At 44.3% G+C, this 22,514-nt stretch overlaps 1 protein-coding gene across 1 annotated transcript in view; it reads left to right on the top strand.

Annotated features, from left to right (window-relative positions):
- FGF2 (fibroblast growth factor 2) overlaps nt 1-22,514 on the top strand; it is a 371,383-nt gene that overhangs the window by 176,296 nt on the left and 172,573 nt on the right. Inside the window, exon 2 of the mRNA XM_069242405.1 lies at nt 14,531-14,634. Within this exon, the coding sequence (XP_069098506.1) occupies nt 14,531-14,634 (104 nt within the window). The remainder of the gene's footprint in view (nt 1-14,530; nt 14,635-22,514) is intronic.

The raw sequence follows: 22,514 nt of genomic DNA, 5'->3' as shown, positions 1-22,514 counted from the left end.
CTAGGGCTCTCTTAAGGTAGCTGTGGATGAGCAGCCCAGACTTATCCAAGAGACATGCAAAGCCGTGCAATACCACTATAGTCACACAGCACTTACACACATTAAAAAGAACCACACAGTGTTACAAAAAGTAAAGTTACTTTATTATGGTAACACAAATACTAAAATACTGTATCGGGAATACCTCAACTGGAGGTAAGTAAGCATACTATTATACACACATTAGCAATCAGTAAATAGCGTAGAAAGCAATAGGCAATGGTAAATGCAATAGCAAATAGTGAGGTCCCTAGGGGAGGGCCAAACCATGTACTAAAAAAGTGGAATGTGAAAGGCAGTCCCCCACCCAAGGAAGTGGTATGGTAGAGGGCAGCTGGAGGATCTAGGAGCCCCAAAAGGTAAGTACCAGGACACCGGCCCCCAGCGACCAGGAGAGAAGAGGTTTTCCCTAAAACCAACAGGAGCACATTGGAAAAGGACTGTGCAAGACCCAGACAAGACTGGAAGAAACCAAAGGTGGATCTTGACAGACGAGGACCTGCAAAGGAAGGGTACCAAGTCCTGTTCGAGTTGGAGTGTTCGGCTGTGGCAGGAGCCATTACCCACCCTTCTGTGGATGCAGGACCAGGATGATGGTGGATGTAAAAAGCAGCAGTGCACCACAGGAGGAGAAGAGGAGTTCCAGATGTGATGCAAGTGATGTCCCACATTGGTGGTCATGATGCAGTCAGTCAGTGGTGCTGGAAAACTATCATCAAGCCTTGGCAAATGCAAGAGTTGGAGAAGAAGGTTTTGCAAGGCTGAAGAGACCAGCAAGGCCCAGGGGACTCGAACCAAGGAGGGGAGTCCGAGGTGACCCTCAGCAGCTGGGGAAGTCAGAAGAAAAGGAGGCAGCCCCCACAGGCGACACACGGTTATCAGGCACAGGAGTCGTGGTGAGGCCCACTCAGCACACCTGAAGAGGAGTCCCACATCACTGGAGCAGCAGTCAGGAGACTGTGCTTTGCAGGAAGGAGTGTTGGGGGCATGGGCTACGGGGAGCCGGAAGATCCCTTGGAGAAGGAACAAACAAGCCTAGTTAGCTGCAAAAGACGCGGTACACAGGGGTAGTGTCCTGCAAGGAGAAGCAAGGGCGTGATGTCTCCCAAGTTGGAGAGCTGGTAGAGAGGACCAAGGGGACCACTCCAGACCACCACCTGTGATGCAGGATCCACGCAGATCTGGAGGAGAGAAGATCCATACAGCCTGTCATCGTTGCAGTTGGTGCCTGTGGATGAAGGGGAGTGATTCCTTCACTCCAAGGGAGATTCCTTCTTACTTCTTGTGCAGTCTGAAGACTTGTCACCCTCAGGGGATGCACAGTCAGGGAAATGTTGCAGTTGCTTGAAGGAGCCGGAGAAACAATGTTGCAAAGCAGAGCATTGCTGGAGTTGCAGGTTGTCGGTTCCTGGAGGGTCCAGTTGCAGTCCCAGTGGCCAGAAGATTAAATAAATGATGCAGAGGAGTCCTATGGAATCTTGCACATCGAATCTGAGGACTCACTCAGGAGGTAGACCTTAAATAGCCGAGGAAGGGTGATTGGTCACCTAGCAGGGTGACCACCCATCAGGAGGGGGCTGTGACATCACCTGCCTGACCTGGCCACTCTTATGCTCCCAGGGGCCTCTGCCCACCTTGGATTCAAGATGGCCACCTGGAGGAGCTCTGGGCACAACCCCTGGGGTGGTGATGGACAGGGGAGTGGTCACTCCTCTTTCTATTGTCCAGTTTCGTGCCAGAGCAGGGACTGGGGGTCTCTGAACTGGTGCAAACTGGTTTAAGCGAGGAGGGCACCAAATGTGCCCTTCAAAGCATACCAGTGGCTTGGGGAGGCTACCCCTCCTGAGCCATGTATCACCTATTTCCAAGGCAGTGGGTGTTACTTTTCTCTCCCACAGGAAATCCTTTGTTCTGCCATCCTCTGCCTAAGCTAGTAAAGCATCAGGAGGGCAAAAACCTGTCTGAGGGGGGGCAGCAGCACGGGCTGCACGGAAATCCCCAGAAGACTAGTAGGAGCAATGCTGAGGGTCCTCTAAGGAGCCCCCAGAGTGCATGGAATCATACAACCTATACTGGCAACAGTATTGGGGTATGATTCCAACATGTTTGATACCAAACATGCCCAGGTTCGGAGTTACCATTATGTACCTGGACACACGCAGTGACCTGTGTCCAGTACACAGGTAAAATAGCTTCCCGCACTTACGAAGTAGATTGTAATTGAGCTGGAGTTTGTAGGGGCACCTCTGCTCATGCAGGGGAGCTCTTGAACACAGGTACCTGCACCCTACCCTCTGGGCTAGGAGGGCCTACCATAGGGGTGACTTACAGTGACCTGGTGCAGTGACCATTAGTGAAAGGGTGAAAGGGTGCATGCACCTTTTCATGCAGGCTGCAATGGTAGACCTGCAAACACATTTTGCATGGGCTCCCATGGGTGGCACGATACATGCTGCAGCCCATGGGGAATCCCTGATGCCCCAATGCCCTGGGTACCTGAGTACCACATACTAAGGACTTATATGGGGGCACCAGTATGCCTATTGTGGGGTGTGCTAAGTCCTAATCAATCACATTTAGAGGGAGAGAGCACAGTTACTGGGGTCCTGGTTAGCAGGATCCCAGTGACCACAGTCAAAACACACTAACATCAGGTAAGAAGTGGGGGTAACCATGCCAAAAAGAGGGTACTTTCCTACAATGGGACTTCAGGGCAGAATCAAACATGTGGTAGTAGAGCAGTGGACATTATTAGCTTTGGTGTTAGCCAATACATCTTGATTTTCTGAAAAATATATATATAATGTACTTATTTATTGGTGCCAGCCCTCTTTATCCTTTGGTCTGTTTTTGTGTCATTCACACTTTTCTTCCTCCCATTGCATAACATAGCATGGGGCAATGGATCAGTCCACTTCAGCCATTGGCTAACTTCACTGTGAGTAACAATATTCTGCTCTTCCCCAAGTAGCAGACCCCGTTAGTGCCAGTCCACTATGGCATTTTGTGCTTTTTGACACCAAACAGTATTTTTGTGCTTAGACAGTGTTTTTTTCAAAAATGATTCTGATGGCTTGCAACTCACCCAGCAATAAAGATTGCGTTCTGACCTTGCATAAGGATGCATCCAAATATAAAGTATTTCCCTTTCGCTTTCATCCATTTTTTTCACATTAACTAGGACCCGGCAACTTCAACCACAATAAAGTTGTTCAAAAACCTTGACAAAACAATCATTTGCGCATCGAAAAGGCCAGTTGCCACTACCAGATGTATTGACTTTGCCAATTAATGTTTTTTAGTTGTGACTGAATAAGTTAACCTAAACATAAGCTCTCTTGAATGATTACATACCTCTACTTACTGATGGCTGCTTGACCTAGGATGCATGTGAATGCCTCAAAGCTCTGCGGGTGTGGTTTATGGAGCATGAAGGGAAATGTATTTTGGAGAATAATGGAAATATTGTGTCTGCCCCCGCAGTCCCGAGTTCTGTAAATTTCTGAGTGCCAAGGGATTGTATGCCTCACCTCCTGGTTGTTACGTTGTATCCTACTATAGGGTTATTACTGTGTTTGGATCGGTTAGAGTTGCTCTGTCACCTTGGCTCCTTGATGGCAACATTTTCATTTTTTGCTGTAGATAGAGGAAGAAGGTAAATGAAAATGCTTTACTTATATACAGGGCCACTGGAATTGTGTGGCAGGAATAGACCAAATTATGAGGCAGGGTTAACCAATTTATGTGGCAAGAAAAGTCCAGTTATGAATTCACAACGCCAATAGCTCTAACCCAGGCAAATGAAAGACCCATTGTATTGCAAATGGTTGTTTTTCAAGCGAACAGCAAGCTTTTAAAACACTGAATGTAGAAAAGAGCTCCAAGGAATCCATGGAAAATACAGTTTTTATTGCTTTTCCAAAAAGTCTGCCCCTCACAGACAATAATTGCAACATAATGGAAAATTTAGTGTTTGGATTTTCATTGAGTAGCTTGTAAGAGGATATTTTCTTGCACCTTTGCCACATGACGCATCTGGATTCTTAAGCGATTGCAATCTGTCCATTGAGTCAAGTATGAAAATGTGTCATCTTGCTAAGTCTTCAAATAAAATCCTAGAGATGAATAAGAAACACAATCCGTACTTGGAACTGTGAATAGCTTCTGTTAATTTAGTAGCATCATCTCTTAGTTGTGTCTCCTCTGCATTTTAGTATCCCAGGACTGTCTGCCGACGAGAAGCCTGAAAACTTGCCCTTCAGTCCGAGAGCGTAGGCCTAGACCCACAATCCTTGGCTGTGTCAGCATTTCAGCCTTTTCACCCCATTTGCAGTACCTGTACCTAGTGCCCCAGGTCTCCTTTACCACCTGTTCTTTTATTTCACACTAAAGCTGCTTTTTCTTGTCAGACTACATTTAAAATCTATTATCGTCGTGATTTTTTTCTCCTGATCATTGTCAAATGGGAATGAAGTAAAATAATGATTGTACAAAGTAATTCAGTCACACTTGCCTTTCCCTTCAAGAGAGCCTTATTAATTGACAGCGCAGTATTTTGTGCGTTGTCTGTTATTTACTCATCCTCACTATGTTTGTTCAGAATAATAAAAGTAAAGCACATTGCCACCGGAAGAGCAGCAGTTTCTACTGATAAAAAGACACTCTCCCCCAAACCCCAGAACCCACACCTTCAACTTCAGTATTTACGAGGCACCTTAAACAATATTACTAACAACATTATACTCTAGATTTTGCATCTAAAACCCTAATCTCACCTGGAGGCTAGCAAACCACAGCCCCAAATAGTAAAACTCCTCAACTATTTCAGTCGTTTTGTTATTTAATTTAAAGGGTCTCTTTAAATTGTAATTTTTCCCTACCTTCTTCCACTTAAACTTGGCAAAATGGCTCCAGTAGTTTAGTATGGCAACAGCTCTTAAATGCTGTAAGCAGCTCACATAATGACTTCTCTATATGGCTAAAGAATTAGACTGACACCATCTGTTAATTGAGTAATCCGCTTTGCTCTTCTTCAAGTAATCGGATAAGTCATTTATTGAAATGTTAATCAACAGAGTTGCCAAAAGGCACCCTTGTTTTATCCTCTTTATTACTGGGAATAATTGTTGTTTCCCCATGGCTTTTATATCTAACAGATGCTTATTGTTACTGCATAGTAACGGCCACTGGTTCTGTGTCAACCCTTGCCTTAGTAATAATCAAAACTATTATATGTCGCTCTAAGGTCCAGGGTGGCTAAAAACATCTTTATTTCTCTGAGAGACTTATTTCATAAATGGCAAAATAAATTTAAGCCATGTTCTCCCCTTTCCAAAGACGGTCAAAAAACCCCAGCCTAATGACATTACTTAATTAAATTATTGGAGCTTCGCTGCTGTTGGACCTGGCCTTTTTGCAGGGTCATCCCCAAACATTTTGCCTTCTTTCTCCGTTTTTCTGACCCTCTTTTGTTGGGTCTAGGACTCTCAGCACTTTCTCACTGCTGATCAGTGCTGAAGTGTATGTGCTCTCCCTTCTAAACTTGGTATGATTGGCTTACACCTGACTGGCACATTTAATTTACCTTTAAATCCCTTGAATAGTGGTGCCCCTTATGCCCAGGACCTGTACATTAAATGTTACTAGTGTGCCTACGGTGCCGCTTGCGCCACCCACAGAAGTAGCCTTCCACACCTGTCTCAGGCCTGCCACTGCAGGGCCTACATACACAGTTTACTGCCACAGTGACTTGGCATCTAAATTTACTTGCCAGGCCTGGAACTCCCCTTTTACTACATATAGCTCACTTCACCCCTAAGGTAGGCCCTAGGTAGCACTATCAGCAGGGTGCTGTGTAGGCAAAAGGTAGGACATGCACCTTCATTGTCTGACGTGTTCTTGTAGTGACAAACAGCCCATTTGGTTTCTCACTGCTGTGAGTTCTGCCCCTCTCATAGGTTTGCATTAGGAATGCCCTTGCATATGTCTAAGTGGTATTTTCTGATCTATTAGCAGTAATGTGGCCATGTTTGGTATGTTTGGAATGCTGTGAGAAATCCTGCTTATTGGTGTAGATTAATTTTTTATTACCATTGTGGGAATGCCACTTTCAGAAAGTTGACATTTCACAGTGCTTATGACTCTTGTGCTTTGCAGCCTGACTCCAGGCCATGTATGGGGTAGAGTGACAGCTGGGCTTTGTGCTTACTTTCCAGACAGCCATTATACAGGGAGGGTGGAGGTGTAACAGGATTACATCTACATATCGAATGGTCTTCCTGGGCTTAGGGAGTGTGTTGTGTACTTCTACAGGTCCTTTGAAGTGCCCCCTGTGATCAAAGACAAATGAGTAAAAGTACAGGAATTGTCCCCCATGTTTTTATACACTGCATGGGATCTGAAGCCAGATGCTGCTGGCTCCACATGCTACACTAGAGAGCTGTTGGGCTGCTAAAGGACACCACCAGTTGCTATGCTGTGGTGACCTGCTGCACTGTCAGGGAGGCTACCACTTTGCTAAGGACATAAGTGTGTGGGCCTGCTGCCTGCTTCTCTGCTCTTGTGTCCCCCAGTAGTTCTCCAGGGGCTGGGTGGTGTGCCTCCTTCCCCCTATTTTCTTACCTCCAGTGCGATTGGAGTGGTGTAATTCACTCCCTTTCTGAAGCTCTGTTACTCCTACAGGGGGCGTGTGGCGAGTGCCCCTACTGTCCTTGTGGCTCTGGGCCCTTGTAGGTTATTTCCCTGTGCCTCTGGAATAAGCCGAACTGCTTGTGCCTAGCTACCAAAGAGGATGAGCAGGGGTTATCTTAGGTGTGTAGCTTACTTGCCCTGACTAGAGTGGTGGTTACTGCTGGTATATGTGCCTAGCCTAGCCAACCAGGAACCCCATTTCTAACAGCTGCAGTTGGAATTTAGAGACTAGAAAAGTCCCAAACTGTTTACCGACTCCATCAAACAGAGTGATAGGCAACAATTTGATGACCTTTTCATGAAAATTGGAACAATGTCCATGATAAAAGAACTGACCCTGATTGGATCAATGTTATTGAATAACACAGACAGGATCACTTCGAAGATAGCAATGTCATGGGCACAAACATTTCTAGGAGCTGAATCCAGGGTTTGTGACTTCCCCTTTTTTGCAACCCAATATCTAGTTTTTTCTCCTCCATTGTAACTCTGGGAAAATATTCTATAGAACCAGAGGGTTAGTGGCATACCTAAACCAGATGATTTGCAGAACAATAACACCATTGAGGTTTGAAAAATTGGATACCCAGTTATTACCCCTGCCATGACATTTAAGAGTTAATTCATAGCTCCTAATGTCTTTGGTTGCCACCAGCAAAGATGAGTTTCTATCTCTGTTGTATACAACATGTCTAGCCTTACCTCGCACTCCAAATAATGTTTTTGTTTTTAAATAAATCTTGAATATTTTGGAAAGTATTTCATCCTCAATCCACTTAATCCTGCATCTTACCTTTTCCTGGTGTTACACTTACTGGATGATAAATGTAGGATTCATCAGGGTAAACCTTTCAACAGCTGGATCAAAGGGTTATGATCATCCTGGTTACACTCTGTCACTTCCAAATCCCCAATACCTGACTAGTCCACAATCTTCATGAAAGCATATTTTTGCCTACAATCTGTGGTACCTCTTAAATGTAAAAATGGCGGGCCTGCCTTAGTCTGCCCGTCATTTACCTGCTCCGAAACAATTATCTTTCATTGAACGTAATACCTGGGGGGCTAATTTAGGTGCATGCTCTATTAGGGATATCAAGGGCATAGATACCTAAATGGCAATTGACATCCAAAATCTTCGAAGGGTTGGAGGAGAGTTCAATAGCATACTCTAAAGTGGAGTTAAAATTTCCCAGCATTAAGAACACATGGTACATATAACATATGTTTGGCAAACATCGCTAAGGAGATATGAAAGCAAACTTTTCATGTCTGGGAGTCCACATTTATTACTATAAACATTTGCCCCACCTCATCTGTCATATTAACAATCACAGTATACTTCCTATCTAGGGGTACTTGATGCAGGATAAGAAAGTGTCATTCTATGTCTGTATCGGAGATGAGGATTACACTATATTTCTCTTTTATTCCATAACTCCAGCATATTAACAAGCTCAGTAAATTTTATTCAAATATAGAAGAAACTTTGTAACCATAAAACCTCAACAGTTTGTTCAGACTACAACTTCCAGAGGCCCTTTCCAGTCTCCCTTTGGTTCACCAGTCACAGGGGAAACTATTCCATAACAACACAAGTCCCTCTTCAATCTCCTGCTTTTCTTCATGCGACTAAAACCTAGCATCACTCTCTCTTTGCATCCGAACCTTACAATGGAAAGAAAACAAATGAACCATGTATTCTGAGCATTAAATCTCAATCACCAAATGGCAATATACATTAAAACTCTGACAGTATCCCAAATCACAGAAGAAACCAGCCATTGCAACCACAAGTGCAGAACAGTATTAACAAGGAATCAAAAATGGAATACTTATGCTTTAAGAAGGAGAGCAGGGACAGAATCATGAACTACAATTGCCAGATGAAAATAATCCTTGGCTCTATGTCCTTAATAGAACTGAAATTTTCGTTCATGTTAACTAGAAAATATTTCAATCTATATCAGGATCGGGGGCACGGGTTTATGCTAGTTCAAAGCTTGCTCATCACTAAAATGGCTATGTTTCACACTGGCTTATAGTAAAACCTTTTGAAGGCTGAGTCATAAAACCATTCCACTGCATTGTCGATATCCTTTAATCTGTCCCTGCTTTGGAATCTGTAGGCTCTCTAGAATGCCTTCCGATTCTTGCTATCAATACCTGCTCCTGACATGGTTCACCGTACTCATCTGGCAATTGATGAGACAAAACCATCTCAAACAGGTTCTTTATAGAAATCAGAAGCTGGTCAACTTCACAGAGATGAACGCGCACTGTCAAGGTTTCATAAGCCTTAAGGCACTGAACCATGCATAACTTCGGATAATCAGAGAAAAATGAGTTTGAGACCAATCTAGTATTCTACTTTGTACAATGGGTGTCTATGATTGTCACCACATCTGATGTAAAAACCTGACCGTAAAAGTCCATGGACCGGATAAAATCAGGACCCTCACATCTGATGGCAGCTTGCAGGACACCAGGCAAAGCAGCCTCGTTATGTGGAGAGGCTTGAAACAGATTAAGGACCACAATAACATCCCAAAGAGTAGAATAACTTGCCTCTGGAGGACAAGAGAAATAAAAGCATATCTCACATTACATCTCCCTTTTCATAACTAATGGAGACCCAATGTGTGACTTACTCTATCAGTATCAATGCCATACCTGATTAATTACTAACACCCTGTAGATTCTCTTATCCTAAATGATACAGTTTTTAACATGGAGTTTTAAGATTAGCTCGCATTTAGGCTGCAGTGGAAGCAGGCCCTTGAAGTGTATTCAAGCCATTCGTTTATATGGAGGTGCACTCAATTTTGTAGTCAATCTACTGCTACCTTTTTCTCAGGACTAGTGCATGTAGAAACTACCTGGGAACAAGTACGCTTGCACACTAACAAAGAGTTTAAAGATTATGATGTACTCTGGAGATTTTTTCACCATATTTCCTAAAACATGTGTCTCCCCCTCAACAACTCAGTTGACTCTAAAGTTTTAAAGTACTGCTTTGGATGGCACAACTTTGGCTAAGTTTGTTCCTATATCATGCCCTTTAACATATCTCTATGGACTCCTAACCAACTATTTTCCATCTTCCCCAGTATCTGCCACTTCCATGTCACCCTCCCATGGCATCAAATTTGTTAATGAAATGGACCTTTACCTTGATTGTTTCTTGAACATTATTCAAGTGACCATTTCTTAGAAGTTGTAAGCCTAGCTACAAAATAACTTATTACAACATTTTTAAAAGCAATTTTGAAATATGTGAATTGCACTAGGTGTTGGAGGGCTGCCTCCTTGGGCATTATCACTTTTGTTGTACTGTCTGTGACATTTGGGACCTTCCGGTGGAGATCCCCGGAGCTTTTCCACTCAAATGCTAGCAAACAACACTTCTTCTATCAGTACATAAATGCCCTTCAAAATACATTTATCCACCACATTTTTGACTTTCAGTTTTTAAAGAATATACTGACTTAAGACTATATTGCACCACTGTATGTATACAGACAGCCATCACTATCCCTAAATACCTTAATCCAACATAGTGCTTCTCCTCCATGCTGTGTCTCCGGCTCCAGAAACGAAGTCTCAGAAGCAAGCTGCTTCCATCTGTCATTTTTCCCAGCATAGACTGTTCTACATAGCCAGGTCGTGCTTTAGTGCTAGTGGCACCCGGTGTGCCAATCGTTTTTGATGAACCCCCCATGACCTCCTCCTCAGATTCCCTCACTACCACACAGATAAAGTGTCTCTTATCCCTCTCTGACATGCATTTCATTTATTTCAAAGCTCTGGTAAAGGCCGCCTTTACTAATCCACTCAGCTATCCACATATAATACAGGTATTTTCTTTGCCGCAGGCTTATCAATCCTCTGGAATACTTTGACGAGTCAAAACTGCCACTGTACAAAACTCTGATCTCTCTCTCTAGCAGGAACATTAATCACAAGAGATCTTTACTTTTTTTTTATTGCTGCCTGAAAGCTGGATACACAAGGAACTCTGCAGTAAGTTATTGCTAAATACAGTCCACCCTGCCCCCCCCCCCCGAGGTCAGTGCCTCTCTCCAGGTCAGTGTCCAGTGCAGCTGCAATGCTTGCACTGCCCTAAAGTCGGCCCTGTGAATGGCCCTGTAGATTATGTCAGGGAATTGACTCTGTCAATCCTCTGCACAAAGATTGAAGTGCTATGTGGAACAAATTCAGTCAATTATTTTACATCAGGCATGGACAGTCCTCTTCTCCTGCATTCCAAGCAGTGTTTTTAGGTCTTGCCTGACAGCGCATGCTCTCTCACTTGCTAGAGAGATTGTATACAAGGGGCTTGTAGCCCACCCATTGCTTCACATTTGTTGGCTTCATTGTCACCCTTATTTGCTGCCTTTTATTGGCCAGCACATGCTAGCTTCAAATCTTCTTTTGGCTGGAGCATGGACAAAGTACTAATTGCTCTAGATTGATTGCTGTCCTTCTGCTGATCGCCTTGTGATTGATACTTTTATTTTTACGTTTACCCTGCCATCCTTGTTAAATCTCCTGCCATTTCTTTCTCTGTTTTACTATGCCACACCCACTTTAAAGAAGCCTTTTTCTCCTTTGAAATGGATGGTTTTCATGAAATCAGATGTTATTGTGACTACCAGTGTTATCTGCTTCCAAATGTATTTTCACTAAGACATGGACATGGGTGTAATTGCTTCCTTTATGTGATAGTATGTTTTGCCAAATGCCTATTTATTTGCCAAAACAGTGATGGATAAGAAGTAGGGATGATTAATGGAAAGTAGTGATGAGTTGGCGGTATGAGGGATGAGATGGAGGGATTATGGATGAGAAGTAGGGATGATAAATAAGGATGAGAAATGAGGATGTCCTAAAACCGATGCTGTACATTTTATTTAATTAAGTGCTTTTTGGTTTACACAGGCCTCTACAGAAAGCCCTGAAGGTTTGGGGAAAGCAAGGGGCATTTCATTGAGGTCTGTGTAAGCAGAAAAGCTCTTACTTAAATAAAATGAAATGTTGTACAGCCTTGGATTCACTGGAAGCAAACGCCAGTCATATTTTTTCTTCTCTGTCTTCAACCAGCATGTGCATTGAAAAGGCTGTTTTTCCAGTGGCTAGGCCAATAGAATACAGCCCTCCCTCTTAACTGATTGGCTGTTGCAACCAGTCAGTGTGGAGGGGCATTTCACAACATTGAAAATGTATTGGTATGACTGAGGAATGAGTAATGATAAGTAGGGATGATGGATGTGAAGCAGGGATAAGAAGTAGGGATAATAGCTGAGAAGTAAGGATGATGGATGAGAAGTTGGGATGAGAAGTGGGGATGATGGAAGAGAAGAAAGGATGATGAATGATGGATAAATAAAAATTGTGATGGATGAGAAGTAAGGATGATAGATGAGATGTAGTGATGATTGATGTGAAGTAGGGAGAATGTATGATGGCAGAGAAGTAGGGATGATGGTTGAGAAGTAGGAATTATGGATGAGAAGTACGAATGGTGGATGAGAAGTATAGATGATGGGTGAGAAGTGCGGATGATGGATGAGAAGCACAGACAAAGGAAGCTTTGATAGTCTCCCCCCCCTAAGCCTGGCTGAGGGATACATAGTGTAACATCATTAGCCCTCTCCCCCTTGCTGCTGTGTTCACTTACAACTTTTAGGGCGTAAAGTATAGAAGCTGATACAAATAATTGTTGCCATCGCCTCCACCTTTAGCTAGCACTTTTGCTAGTGTTTTTTGCACTGCAGTGTTTGCACTGTAGGGTAAGGAACTAGGGCCACACGTACGGAGCTTATTTCCAGTTGCAAATGGGCCAATTCGCAGAATCAGCTTGTTTGGGGCTGGAAAAAGGCAATTTGGGATGTACAAATCCCACATTGTGTTTCAGTAAAAAGCAATTTAGGTTTACGATTCAGTATTAGGAAGGGGCGTGTTTAGAGCGTCCCTTCCTAATACCGAACAGGAAAGGTATGTACGAATGCTTTGCGACAAATGTGGTCGCAAAACATTCACAAATTACCCTCAATGAAAAGTTGGTGGTAACCCGTTAGCAAGTGGGACCCTCTTCCCCTTTGTTAATAGTTGGGAAAATATTTTTTAAGAGCAGGCAGTGGTCCTTTAAGGAAAATGTGTTGTGTTTACAAGAAAGAAAGTTTGCTTTATTGAAAAGCAATCACAGACATGGTAGTCTGCTGACCCCAGCAGGCCGCTGTCCCTGTGATTTTGTGATTCCCAATGAGTCGCAAATTGCAACCTACTGCATTAATATTCATGAGATAGGTCTATTTGCAACTCACTGGAATCGCAAAAGAAACTTGGTGGAGTTTCGTACAAATGGAACAATCCGTACAAATGGAATTGCGATTCGCATGGATCGCATCAGTAAGCCACGATCTCAATTTAAATCCAGGAAAGCATGGGAAGGAGAACTGGGGGAGCATATTACTGACGCATGTTGGCATAACATGTTCCCTGGTCACATTGTATATAGTAACCCAAGATTTAAACTGATGCATTTTAACTATCTACGCCGCACCTGTATTACCTTTGTGTTACTACATAAGATTGACCCCTTAAAAACGGAGGGATGTCTCTAGTGTCAGGAACCCACAGCCACCTTTCTACATGTGGCCTGGTGTTGTCCATTAGTCTGAGAGTACTGGGAGGAGTTCCTGCACCACCTAAAAGATAAATGTGGGATACATATTGAGCTAACTGCTTGTCTATTGGGGGAAATACAGTTCCATAAGGCGTGAAACATTTTATGTAAATTCACTCATTTGCCACTCCTTTTGACCAAGCATTACTTGGATGGCTATTACTTGGCTGGGTCACCAGGGACCACAAGTAAATCACTGGAAAAATGATGTTATAGAATGGGCGGTGGTGGAGAAAATACGGCTTAAGTGGGTGAGAACTGATGATAAAGCTGTAGATGGCCTTTCAACCTGGAATATACTAATAACTAACTTCGAACCAGGTGATAGCCCATTAATGGAAGACTCTACGGATGAGGAGGTGTAAATGAGCTGAACATTGTTCTTCTGTCTATTGCATGGAAAGCATAACAATGACTTTGATATTATACGATTAGGCAGCTGAATATGGATGTGGTCATATAGGGAAAGACTTAATACTGTATAAGACAATTGATTGAATGTGGTATTTATCTTGATTATTATTAATGTTGTTTGATGTTTTATGTGGGTCGCATTTGGCCTTCTGCATATGATGGATAGTTACAAATGAAAAACTAATAAAACAGATTCTGTAAAAAAAAATAATAATAATGAAGCCTAGAGAGGCTTTGGTGACCTTATAATAATTCTAATACATTACAGTGTCCTTGATTTTTAAATAAAAATATTACTTACTGAAAAACACAATTTATTTCTACTCTTAGAAAACAAGTTTGATTGGAGACTTCCATTAAGTAAGCCTGTGTGTCTAGGGGCAATTTGATACTTTTTCATTTTTTCATGCTGGCAACTAGATCACAGAAAATAACTTTTACCTACGGCCCACAGGATGAAACGTGATGCCTGCCCCTCTATAAGTATGTCATTTCAGAGATTTGCATACAATGCAAGGTGTGTTCACATGCTGCAAATATTTGCACTCAGTTGTATGGCTTTTTTTTTTTACTGTGAAGTGTGGTTTGTTTAAAACTTGAAATAATAACGTCATTCCTATTGTAGCCTACAAAGCTGCTTTTTAATTTGAGATGTTACAGTTCTTGTGACTTAATTCCCCCCCTCTTCACTTCCTCCAGTTAAACTACAGCTTCAAGCAGAAGAGCGTGGTGTGGTGTCCATCAAGGGAGTATGTGCAAACCGCTATCTCGCTATGAAGGATGACGGCAGGCTTATGGCGCTGGTGAGTGTCTGTGGACTGTTTTGTTTGTCTGTTCCCCAGCTCATCTGTCCTTACTGATTTTTCCTGTCCTCAGGGAACACAGAGCATTTGAAGAGACGTATATTTCACACCAGTGACTGCCAGTAATTTTAACAGGGGAGGCAAGGAGCCACACATACACTCACATCCACGTGTCCATACATGCGCGCTCGCACCCCATTCACAACACTCTCTCCCAAATGCATATACATACAAACATTCATACATATATGCATGCACCAAACATCGAAAAACATAAATCTTACCTTCACTGCAGATCTCTGGGAGAGAAGCCTTGGAGGTCCCAGGGGGGTTGGGACTGCAGCCTTCCCGCAGGGTAATGAAGCAGTATTTCACTTGTCACAGAAAGGGATGGCGTCAGTGAGACTGCCTACCCCATCCCACTCTGGGATGGGGTGTCACTGATTGACACTAGGCCCTGGGCACTTCCAGGCTTAAAACTGACTCGCCTAAGTCCGAGGCAATCAGTGATGCTCCCTCTCGTCATGAGGGGGAGGGCCTTGAGACACTTTTGCCTGGCTGAGGAGGTCACGCCTATAGGGTTGTGAAATCCTCAGCCTGGCAAAGTTCAGTTCAGGCAGCCAGGTGCCTGTGCATTTAGCTCTTGCCTAGCTCAGGGCTGCCTGACGTGAACAAGAAGGGTGTTTGTCAGGCTGACCTTTGTTCAGCCTGACAGACACTCTTCTTGTCGGGGGAAGTTGAGGGGCACACGGGCCGCAGCTGTTTCACACACTATCTTAGGCGGATGACTGCAGAAATAAATAATGCTTTGACCTCTACCAGGGTTATTTGGTAAGCTTACCTCAGATGGGCATGTGACCATGAGGAGTGAGGAATGGTAAAACTAATACAAAAGAAGGGAAGTCACCCATTCATGTCTACTAAGATAGTTTGCCTACTAAAATAATTACTTACCAACCGTAATAGACACAGAGTTCGTTTAAGAACACTGAGGGGCAACTGTTTCACTTAACTCTTACCTCAACAGAATCTTCTTTCACACCTTTGAAGTTTGAAAGAGGTATATTGTGTTTTTGAAGACGCACCTTCAAATGAAAGCTTGTGAGTCTACAGCTTATAGTGAACTAGACAGATTTTGTAACCACCTACTCCAAGACGATGCAGCACGTGTGAAAAAACATGGAAATAATTGGGAGATCATTTCTGTGGTCTCCAGTTATTTAACCGCATGTTAATGTTATCATTGAATAAGGTCTTGAAAAGGACATACCGCTATACCAGTGGAAGACTTTATTGAGGTTGCATGGAATCTTATTTATTCAATCTTCTGCTGGCTAAATGATGCTAAGATTTACCTGGTATAACTTTCACATAGTATTTTGGAATGAATAGAATGAATAGTGACTGATGGTATAACACCTGGTACAGTTATTTAACTGATCTCGGCTTTGAATGAGCGACTTTGAAAGAAATATGATTTTGATCTATAAATGAGCTGTGTAGCTTTTTAGGGACAATAAAATAAAGGCTTTTGGACAATTCACAGTTAACCGTTATGACTTTATGGCCCTGTTTGTGTTGGTAGCACGATATCTATGTTTACAGTGTTATTATACAAGCAAAAAAATTATATGATATAATTGTAATAAGCTGTTTATTATTGGTGGGCATGTAACATGGGACTACGTATGTGACAATGGTGATAGGAGATATGTATTTACCCCTGAATGATATCAAAATGCTAAACATCGTGAAACTGCATTCTGCAACAAAAAAAAAAATCCCCATTTTCAAAGAATGATCTAACTAATATTTTAGATGTGTGTTGTGTTTCGAACAGGCATTTGGTTTGGATGTTTCCAGATCTCTTTCAATGTAGGTTAAATTTCACCACTCTGAAGAAATTAGATCCTATTCTAGAGGCCCTATAATATTATCATCTGATTTATAAAATCTTCTTTTGGGAAGTCAGAAATTTAATTAAAGAAACTAGAGCAATATCTAGAAATGCCACCTTGCTGATTATGCTGATCCAGCCCTTTGTACACGTATTGACTGTGGAGCGGAACACTGGTTTTTGTTCTGTCTGAAGGCATGTGAATGTTGCGATCCTAGTTTTTTTTTTTTGCATCTTCCCCGAGGTCATTGTCACTATTGTCACCTTTGTTGTGCCTATAAATGGCTGCTTCTCAAACTTTGAGGCTGCTGTCCTACCGGAGACCTGAGCACTAAGGCAAAAGGAGGGGGGCATTGTACCTAGTAGCTCCAAGCCTTCCCTTTCCAACTCTTTCATCCATTTCAGCCTTATTCCAGCAGGTAAATATATCAGTAATGCAGAGGTACCTGAAACACTCTGAGTACAGATACTCTGGTGAGCAGCAAGAGGACATGTTACTGACACCACATTGGACAATTTAAATAACACACACATGACACCCATACACACACAACCCCACATCTTTCTCCTTGGCCTGCACCACTGTAGCTGTCTACCATGATTTCTAACGCTGCTAATTATTGATGTTACCCACTCCCCCCACCCATCATTTACTTCAAGTCCTTCCTGTTCGTTTTGTCCTTCATTTGTGATTCCCTTGCTCTGTCCTTCCTGTCCAGCCAATCAGCAATCTAAGGTTGGCCACCAACAATTCATTATCGTCCCTTCCACTCATGCTGAGTCTTGTGTTAGTTCTCTTCATTTCTGATCGCTCAGTTCCATCTCTCTGATCCCCTCTCGGAGCTTTAGGAATAACCTAGCAGACTGAAAATAATGATTGTGTTCATGCTTGTTGGCAATCCAGGTTTTTTTCAACAGATACATTTTGCCTTCAATGTTGATTCTGATACCATTTAAATGAGTTGTGTGTTTTCCTATTACGTGTCACCAAGAGAAGATCCTAAATCTAACAAGCTCATTAACATATTAGGGACCGACAATTATCATATCACATTTGAATGAATAGGCAGGTACTCACTAATTGTCTTTCATGAAGAAATATTTACCCCAGAGGGCTACTTTTAGTTTCAAGTGATACTCTTTGAACTAAAGGATTATTCTGCCACCTTTCAGAGGTTGCTAAACCGGGGCCTGAATGGAATGCAACAATTGTGGTGTGGCACCTTTTGTTGACATTCATTCATAGATCACAAATCATTAGTGCTCTACCCTCATCACCAGCCATTAATAAAAATTATTAAGCCGCCCTTGGGCCATTTGCCCCTAGCTTGCATGAAATGACTGCTAGACACCAGCACAGTGCTCCTTTTTTACTATTTGGCCAGAGGGCAGTTGTCAGAGCAGAGTCCATTGTTTGAGGCAGGCAGAGGAGGTAAAGGGTAGCCAGATGGAAAGGAGCCCAGCTTGTGAGTCCCCAAACTTTTTGTGTCAATAAGATAACCATGTATTGTTTAGAGTGACTAAAGGGGAATTGTCAGTGCAGGGCTGCTGTTGACTGCTGAGGTGTAAGGTGGAAAAGACTGCGGTACCGTGGCACATGTCTCCTGTAGTGCAGCTTGTAGTAGCGCATGGCGCCCTCTCTTGTACTGTGGATCTGGAAAAGCTGTCCACCCAGACAGTCATGATGGCCAGCACCCAACAAAGAGAACATGAGGACTCTCCCCACCGTACCCCTAAAAACATAGTACGTATCTCACCGTGGGGGCAGTCCAGTGAAGTTTGAAGCAGCTTGCTCTGTGAAAACAGTATTTAGGGCAGTGACCTGTAGCCTGAACAGTGCTCGTCGCTTACCTTGCAAATAGAGCTGCTTGTATCAAAGGAGAAGCTCAGCCTCCATTGTGAGGTACACTAGTCTCTTATAATTTGGAAACTGACTGCCTCCTTGGTGTACTTCCAAACTATTCATCATGCTTGTACATGTTTAACATGGAGGCCTGTGCTATACCTCTATCAATACTCCAGTTCCTACTGTCACAAGGTGTTTTTTTCCATAATAACTTTTTGTTTCATCAGCAAGTCAATGTAAAAGACACTCATTGATCAGCACCATTTAAGGGTGGTGAATCACTCAACTTTCTCAATTCTTTGTTTTGTAGTCCAGTGTCTACTATGGCTTTCCAAAATATTCACCAGTGCAGTCAGTTTCCTGCTTTTAAGCGTCATTATTTCCCATCCAGTGACGTGTTTTATTGTGGTTAAGCCTGACCAGCAGTGTATGATGACTTAAGTTTAAATGCTATATATATGTCTCTAAGATGTCCTACTCTTACCTTCTTTTTTCAGTAAAATAAATGGCAGCAGGCTTCCGAAATATTAATCCTTCACATACAGCTTTGGCCAGTTTCCTGCTTTGAAATGCCAAAGTACTCACTGCACTGCTCTAGTTAAAACTGGTTAGAAATGTGCAGTATTGATTCTGATCCACCTTCCAAAATATTAATCCACTAAAAAAAAATGGCAGTGAAGTATGTTACATATATCATTGTCAGTGGCCTCTGATTGCAACTACGGTAAAGAAAAGGAGCATAATATCAATTTGGCAAGATGTTAGTGTTTTATTTGGGAGACGGTACTGAGATGTCATTTGGTTTTCAATACAGTTGGAACACTAATGGGCCCACATCATTAGGACATGTTAGACATTCAGTCTCCTTGTCAAATGTGGTTGTTAAGGAGTATCACTCATAGTGAGAGGATGCCTTGGGAGAAAGGTGCTCCAAAGACGTAAACTGGCAAAATATTGAGGGGGGAGGCAAGAACATGAACCTCTGCCTGGTTTGGGCTCGTTGATCTGGGAGCCGCACTGCCTCACATATCTGGGCACCAAATATCCCACGATAGACTAGACATACTGGACGGGAATGTGGGACATGCAGTTCGCACCACTCCCACAGCTATGACGTTCTAGCAGACCCTGCCTTTGACCTTGGGCTGTAGGTTGCCACTCCTTTCAATTATAGTCTTACCACGTTTGCTGTATTATTTTGCAGTCTATCCTCATGGAGTTAGATACGCTTTTAATTACTTTCCTCTAGGGATCAGGCAGGAGAAGGGTAACTATGGTTAAGTTGCAGCAATGGTAAACAGACGGTGGACAGACCTTGAAGCTTATTATTTTGCCGCACAACACCAGTAGTTCACCCAATGGCTGGCGAGTGTAGACAAACCCTGCGGGGCCAGTGTGGCCCTTCAACCCATCCTTAGCTAGAGTAACAGAAATCTTACTGAGAGTAAGAAGCCGCATGGCGAGGACTCAGCAGAATTAAAACTGATTGCACAGTGCTACACAAAATACCTGGGTAAAATCAAAACGAAAATCCCATACTCCGCGGACTTCCACATATTTTTTCTATGAGTGTTGCCACATAGGGGTACCTGGGAGGGCCTTAACAACTGGACTGAAGCAGGGGCAGCGACAATTGGCAAAAAACCTCTCTGGTTCTCTGACACCCTCAAAGAATCAAAGAAAACTTGTCGCGCCCTCGAGAAGGCCTGGCGCAAGGACCACACCGCTGACAACATGACCGCCCTCAAGAACGCTACCCGTGAACACCACCGCCTGATCCGCGCTGCTAAAAAGACCTTTTTCACCGACAGACTGGACAAAAACAGCCACAACAGCAAAGAACTCTTCAGCATCGTCAAGGAGTTCTCCAACCCCCACGCCAACGCCGTCACGCCCTCACAGGATTTGTGTGAATCCATCGCCACTTTCTTCCATCGCAAGATCAGCGACCTCCACAACAGCTTCGGACACCAGACCCAACATAACACCACCAAACCCGCACCCCCGGCCATTACCCTCAACAACTGGACCAACTTCAACACTGAAGAAACCAAATCCATCATGAACTCTATCCACTCCGGCGCCCCTTCGGACCCCTGCCCTCACTTCATCTTTAACAAAGCCGACGACATCATCGCCCCGCACCTCCAGACCGTCATCAACTCTTCTTTTTCTTCTGCTACCTTTCCCGAATGCTGGAAACACGCCGAAGTCAACGCCCTACTAAAGAAACCTACGGCTGACCCGAGCGACCTGAAAAACTTCCGCCCCATCTCTCTTCTGCCTTTCCCAGCCAAGGTAATAGAGAAGACCGTCAACAAACAGCTGACCACCTTCCTGGAAAACAACAACCTGCTCGACCCTTCACAAACCGGATTCCGAACCAACCACAGCACGGAAACCGCCCTCATCTCAGTCACTGACGACATCAGAACCCTGATGGACAACGGTGAAACAGTCGCCCTCATTCTCCTCGACCTCTCGGCTGCCTTCGACACCGTCTGTCACTGCACCCTAATCACCCGCCTCCGCTCCACCGGGATCCAAGGCCAGGCCCCGGACTGGATCGCCTCCTTCCTCTCAAACCGTTCCCAAAGAGTTTACCTCCCTCCGTTTCGCTCAGAACCCACCGAGATCATCTGCAGCGTACCTCAAGGCTCATCGCTCAGCCCGACACTCTTCAATGTCTACATGAGCCCCCTCGCCAACATCGTTCGCAAGCACGACATCATCATCACCTCCTACGCCGACGACACCCAACTTATACTCTCCCTCACCAAGGACCCCGCCAGCGCCAAGACCAACCTACAAGAGGGTATGAAGGACGTCGCAGATTGGATGAGGCTCAGCCGCCTAAAGCTGAACTCTGAAAAAACGGAAGTCCTCATCCTCGGCAACACCCCGTCCGCCTGGGACGACTCCTGGTGGCCCACGGCCCTCGGCACCGCACCGACCCCCACAGACCACGCCTGCAACCTCGGCTTCATCTTGGACCCTCTTCTCACCATGACCAAGCAAGTCAACGCCGTGTCCTCCGCCTGATTCCTCACCCTCCGCATGCTCCGCAAGATCTTCCACTGGATCCCCGCCGACACTAGAAAAACCGTGACCCACGCCCTCGTCACGAGCCGCCTGGACTACGGCAACACCCTCTACGCCGGGACCACAGCCAAACTCCAAAATCGCCTGCAGCGCATTCAAAACGCATCGGCACGCCTCATCCTCGACGTACCCCGCAACAGCCACATCTCCGCACACCTGAGACACCTGCATTGGCTCCCAGTCAGCAAAAGGATCACCTTTCGACTTCTCACCCACGCACACAAAGCCCTCCACAAGGGACCGGAATACCTCAACCGACGCCTCAGCTTCTATGTCCCCACCCGCCTCCTCCGTTCCTCTGGCCTCGCGCTCGCTGCCGTCCCTCGCATCCGCCGCTCCACGGCGGGTGGGAGATCTTTCTCCTTCCTGGCGGCCAAGACCTGGAACTCCCTCCCCACCAGCCTCAGGACCACCCAGGACCACTCCGCTTTCCGGAGACTCCTAAAGACCTGGCTATTCGAGCAGCAGTAACCCCCCCCCCCCTTTCCCCTAGCGCCTTGAGACCCGCACGGGTGATTAGCGCGCTTTATAAATGTTAATGATTTGATCTGATTTGGTCTATTTAGGGAGGCTTCAGACTTGAATCTGACTTCCAGAGGGGGCATTTTCTGCTGTATGGGACAGTCACAGCAGTCATTAGACAACATTGGGGAGCTGGCCTGGATGACCCTCATCCACAAACACCTAGCCAATACCTACCAAGCTTGTCAGGTATCCTTAAAGCAGTTTCACTCCTCTATAGTAAAATAAGCGGAGACATGTTCCTCCCGTTGGATTCCCTAAAACTTAAATGGAATGAGGGCCTGGGTGCCCCAATTCCGCCAAGGGCATGGAAGTCTATATTAGGCAGGACCCCAGAAGTCTCAAGAAATGCAAGCTTTAAGTTAATACACCTGTTTATACTTCATAGGGCATACCTGACCCCGGGGAAGATCAGCAGCCATTTCCATGTAGCAGAGGCAGCTTGACCAAGATGCAGAGTAGTGGGGGCGAAACTTAAGCATATCTTATGGGACTGCCCTTCCTTGGGAACAC

This window comes from Pleurodeles waltl, chromosome 1_2 (genome assembly GCF_031143425.1).
Source record: "Pleurodeles waltl isolate 20211129_DDA chromosome 1_2, aPleWal1.hap1.20221129, whole genome shotgun sequence".
Classification (NCBI taxonomy): Eukaryota; Metazoa; Chordata; class Amphibia; order Caudata; family Salamandridae; genus Pleurodeles; species Pleurodeles waltl.
Note: the sequence above shows the minus strand (reverse complement) of the source record. Positions and strands in the feature narration are given on the sequence as shown.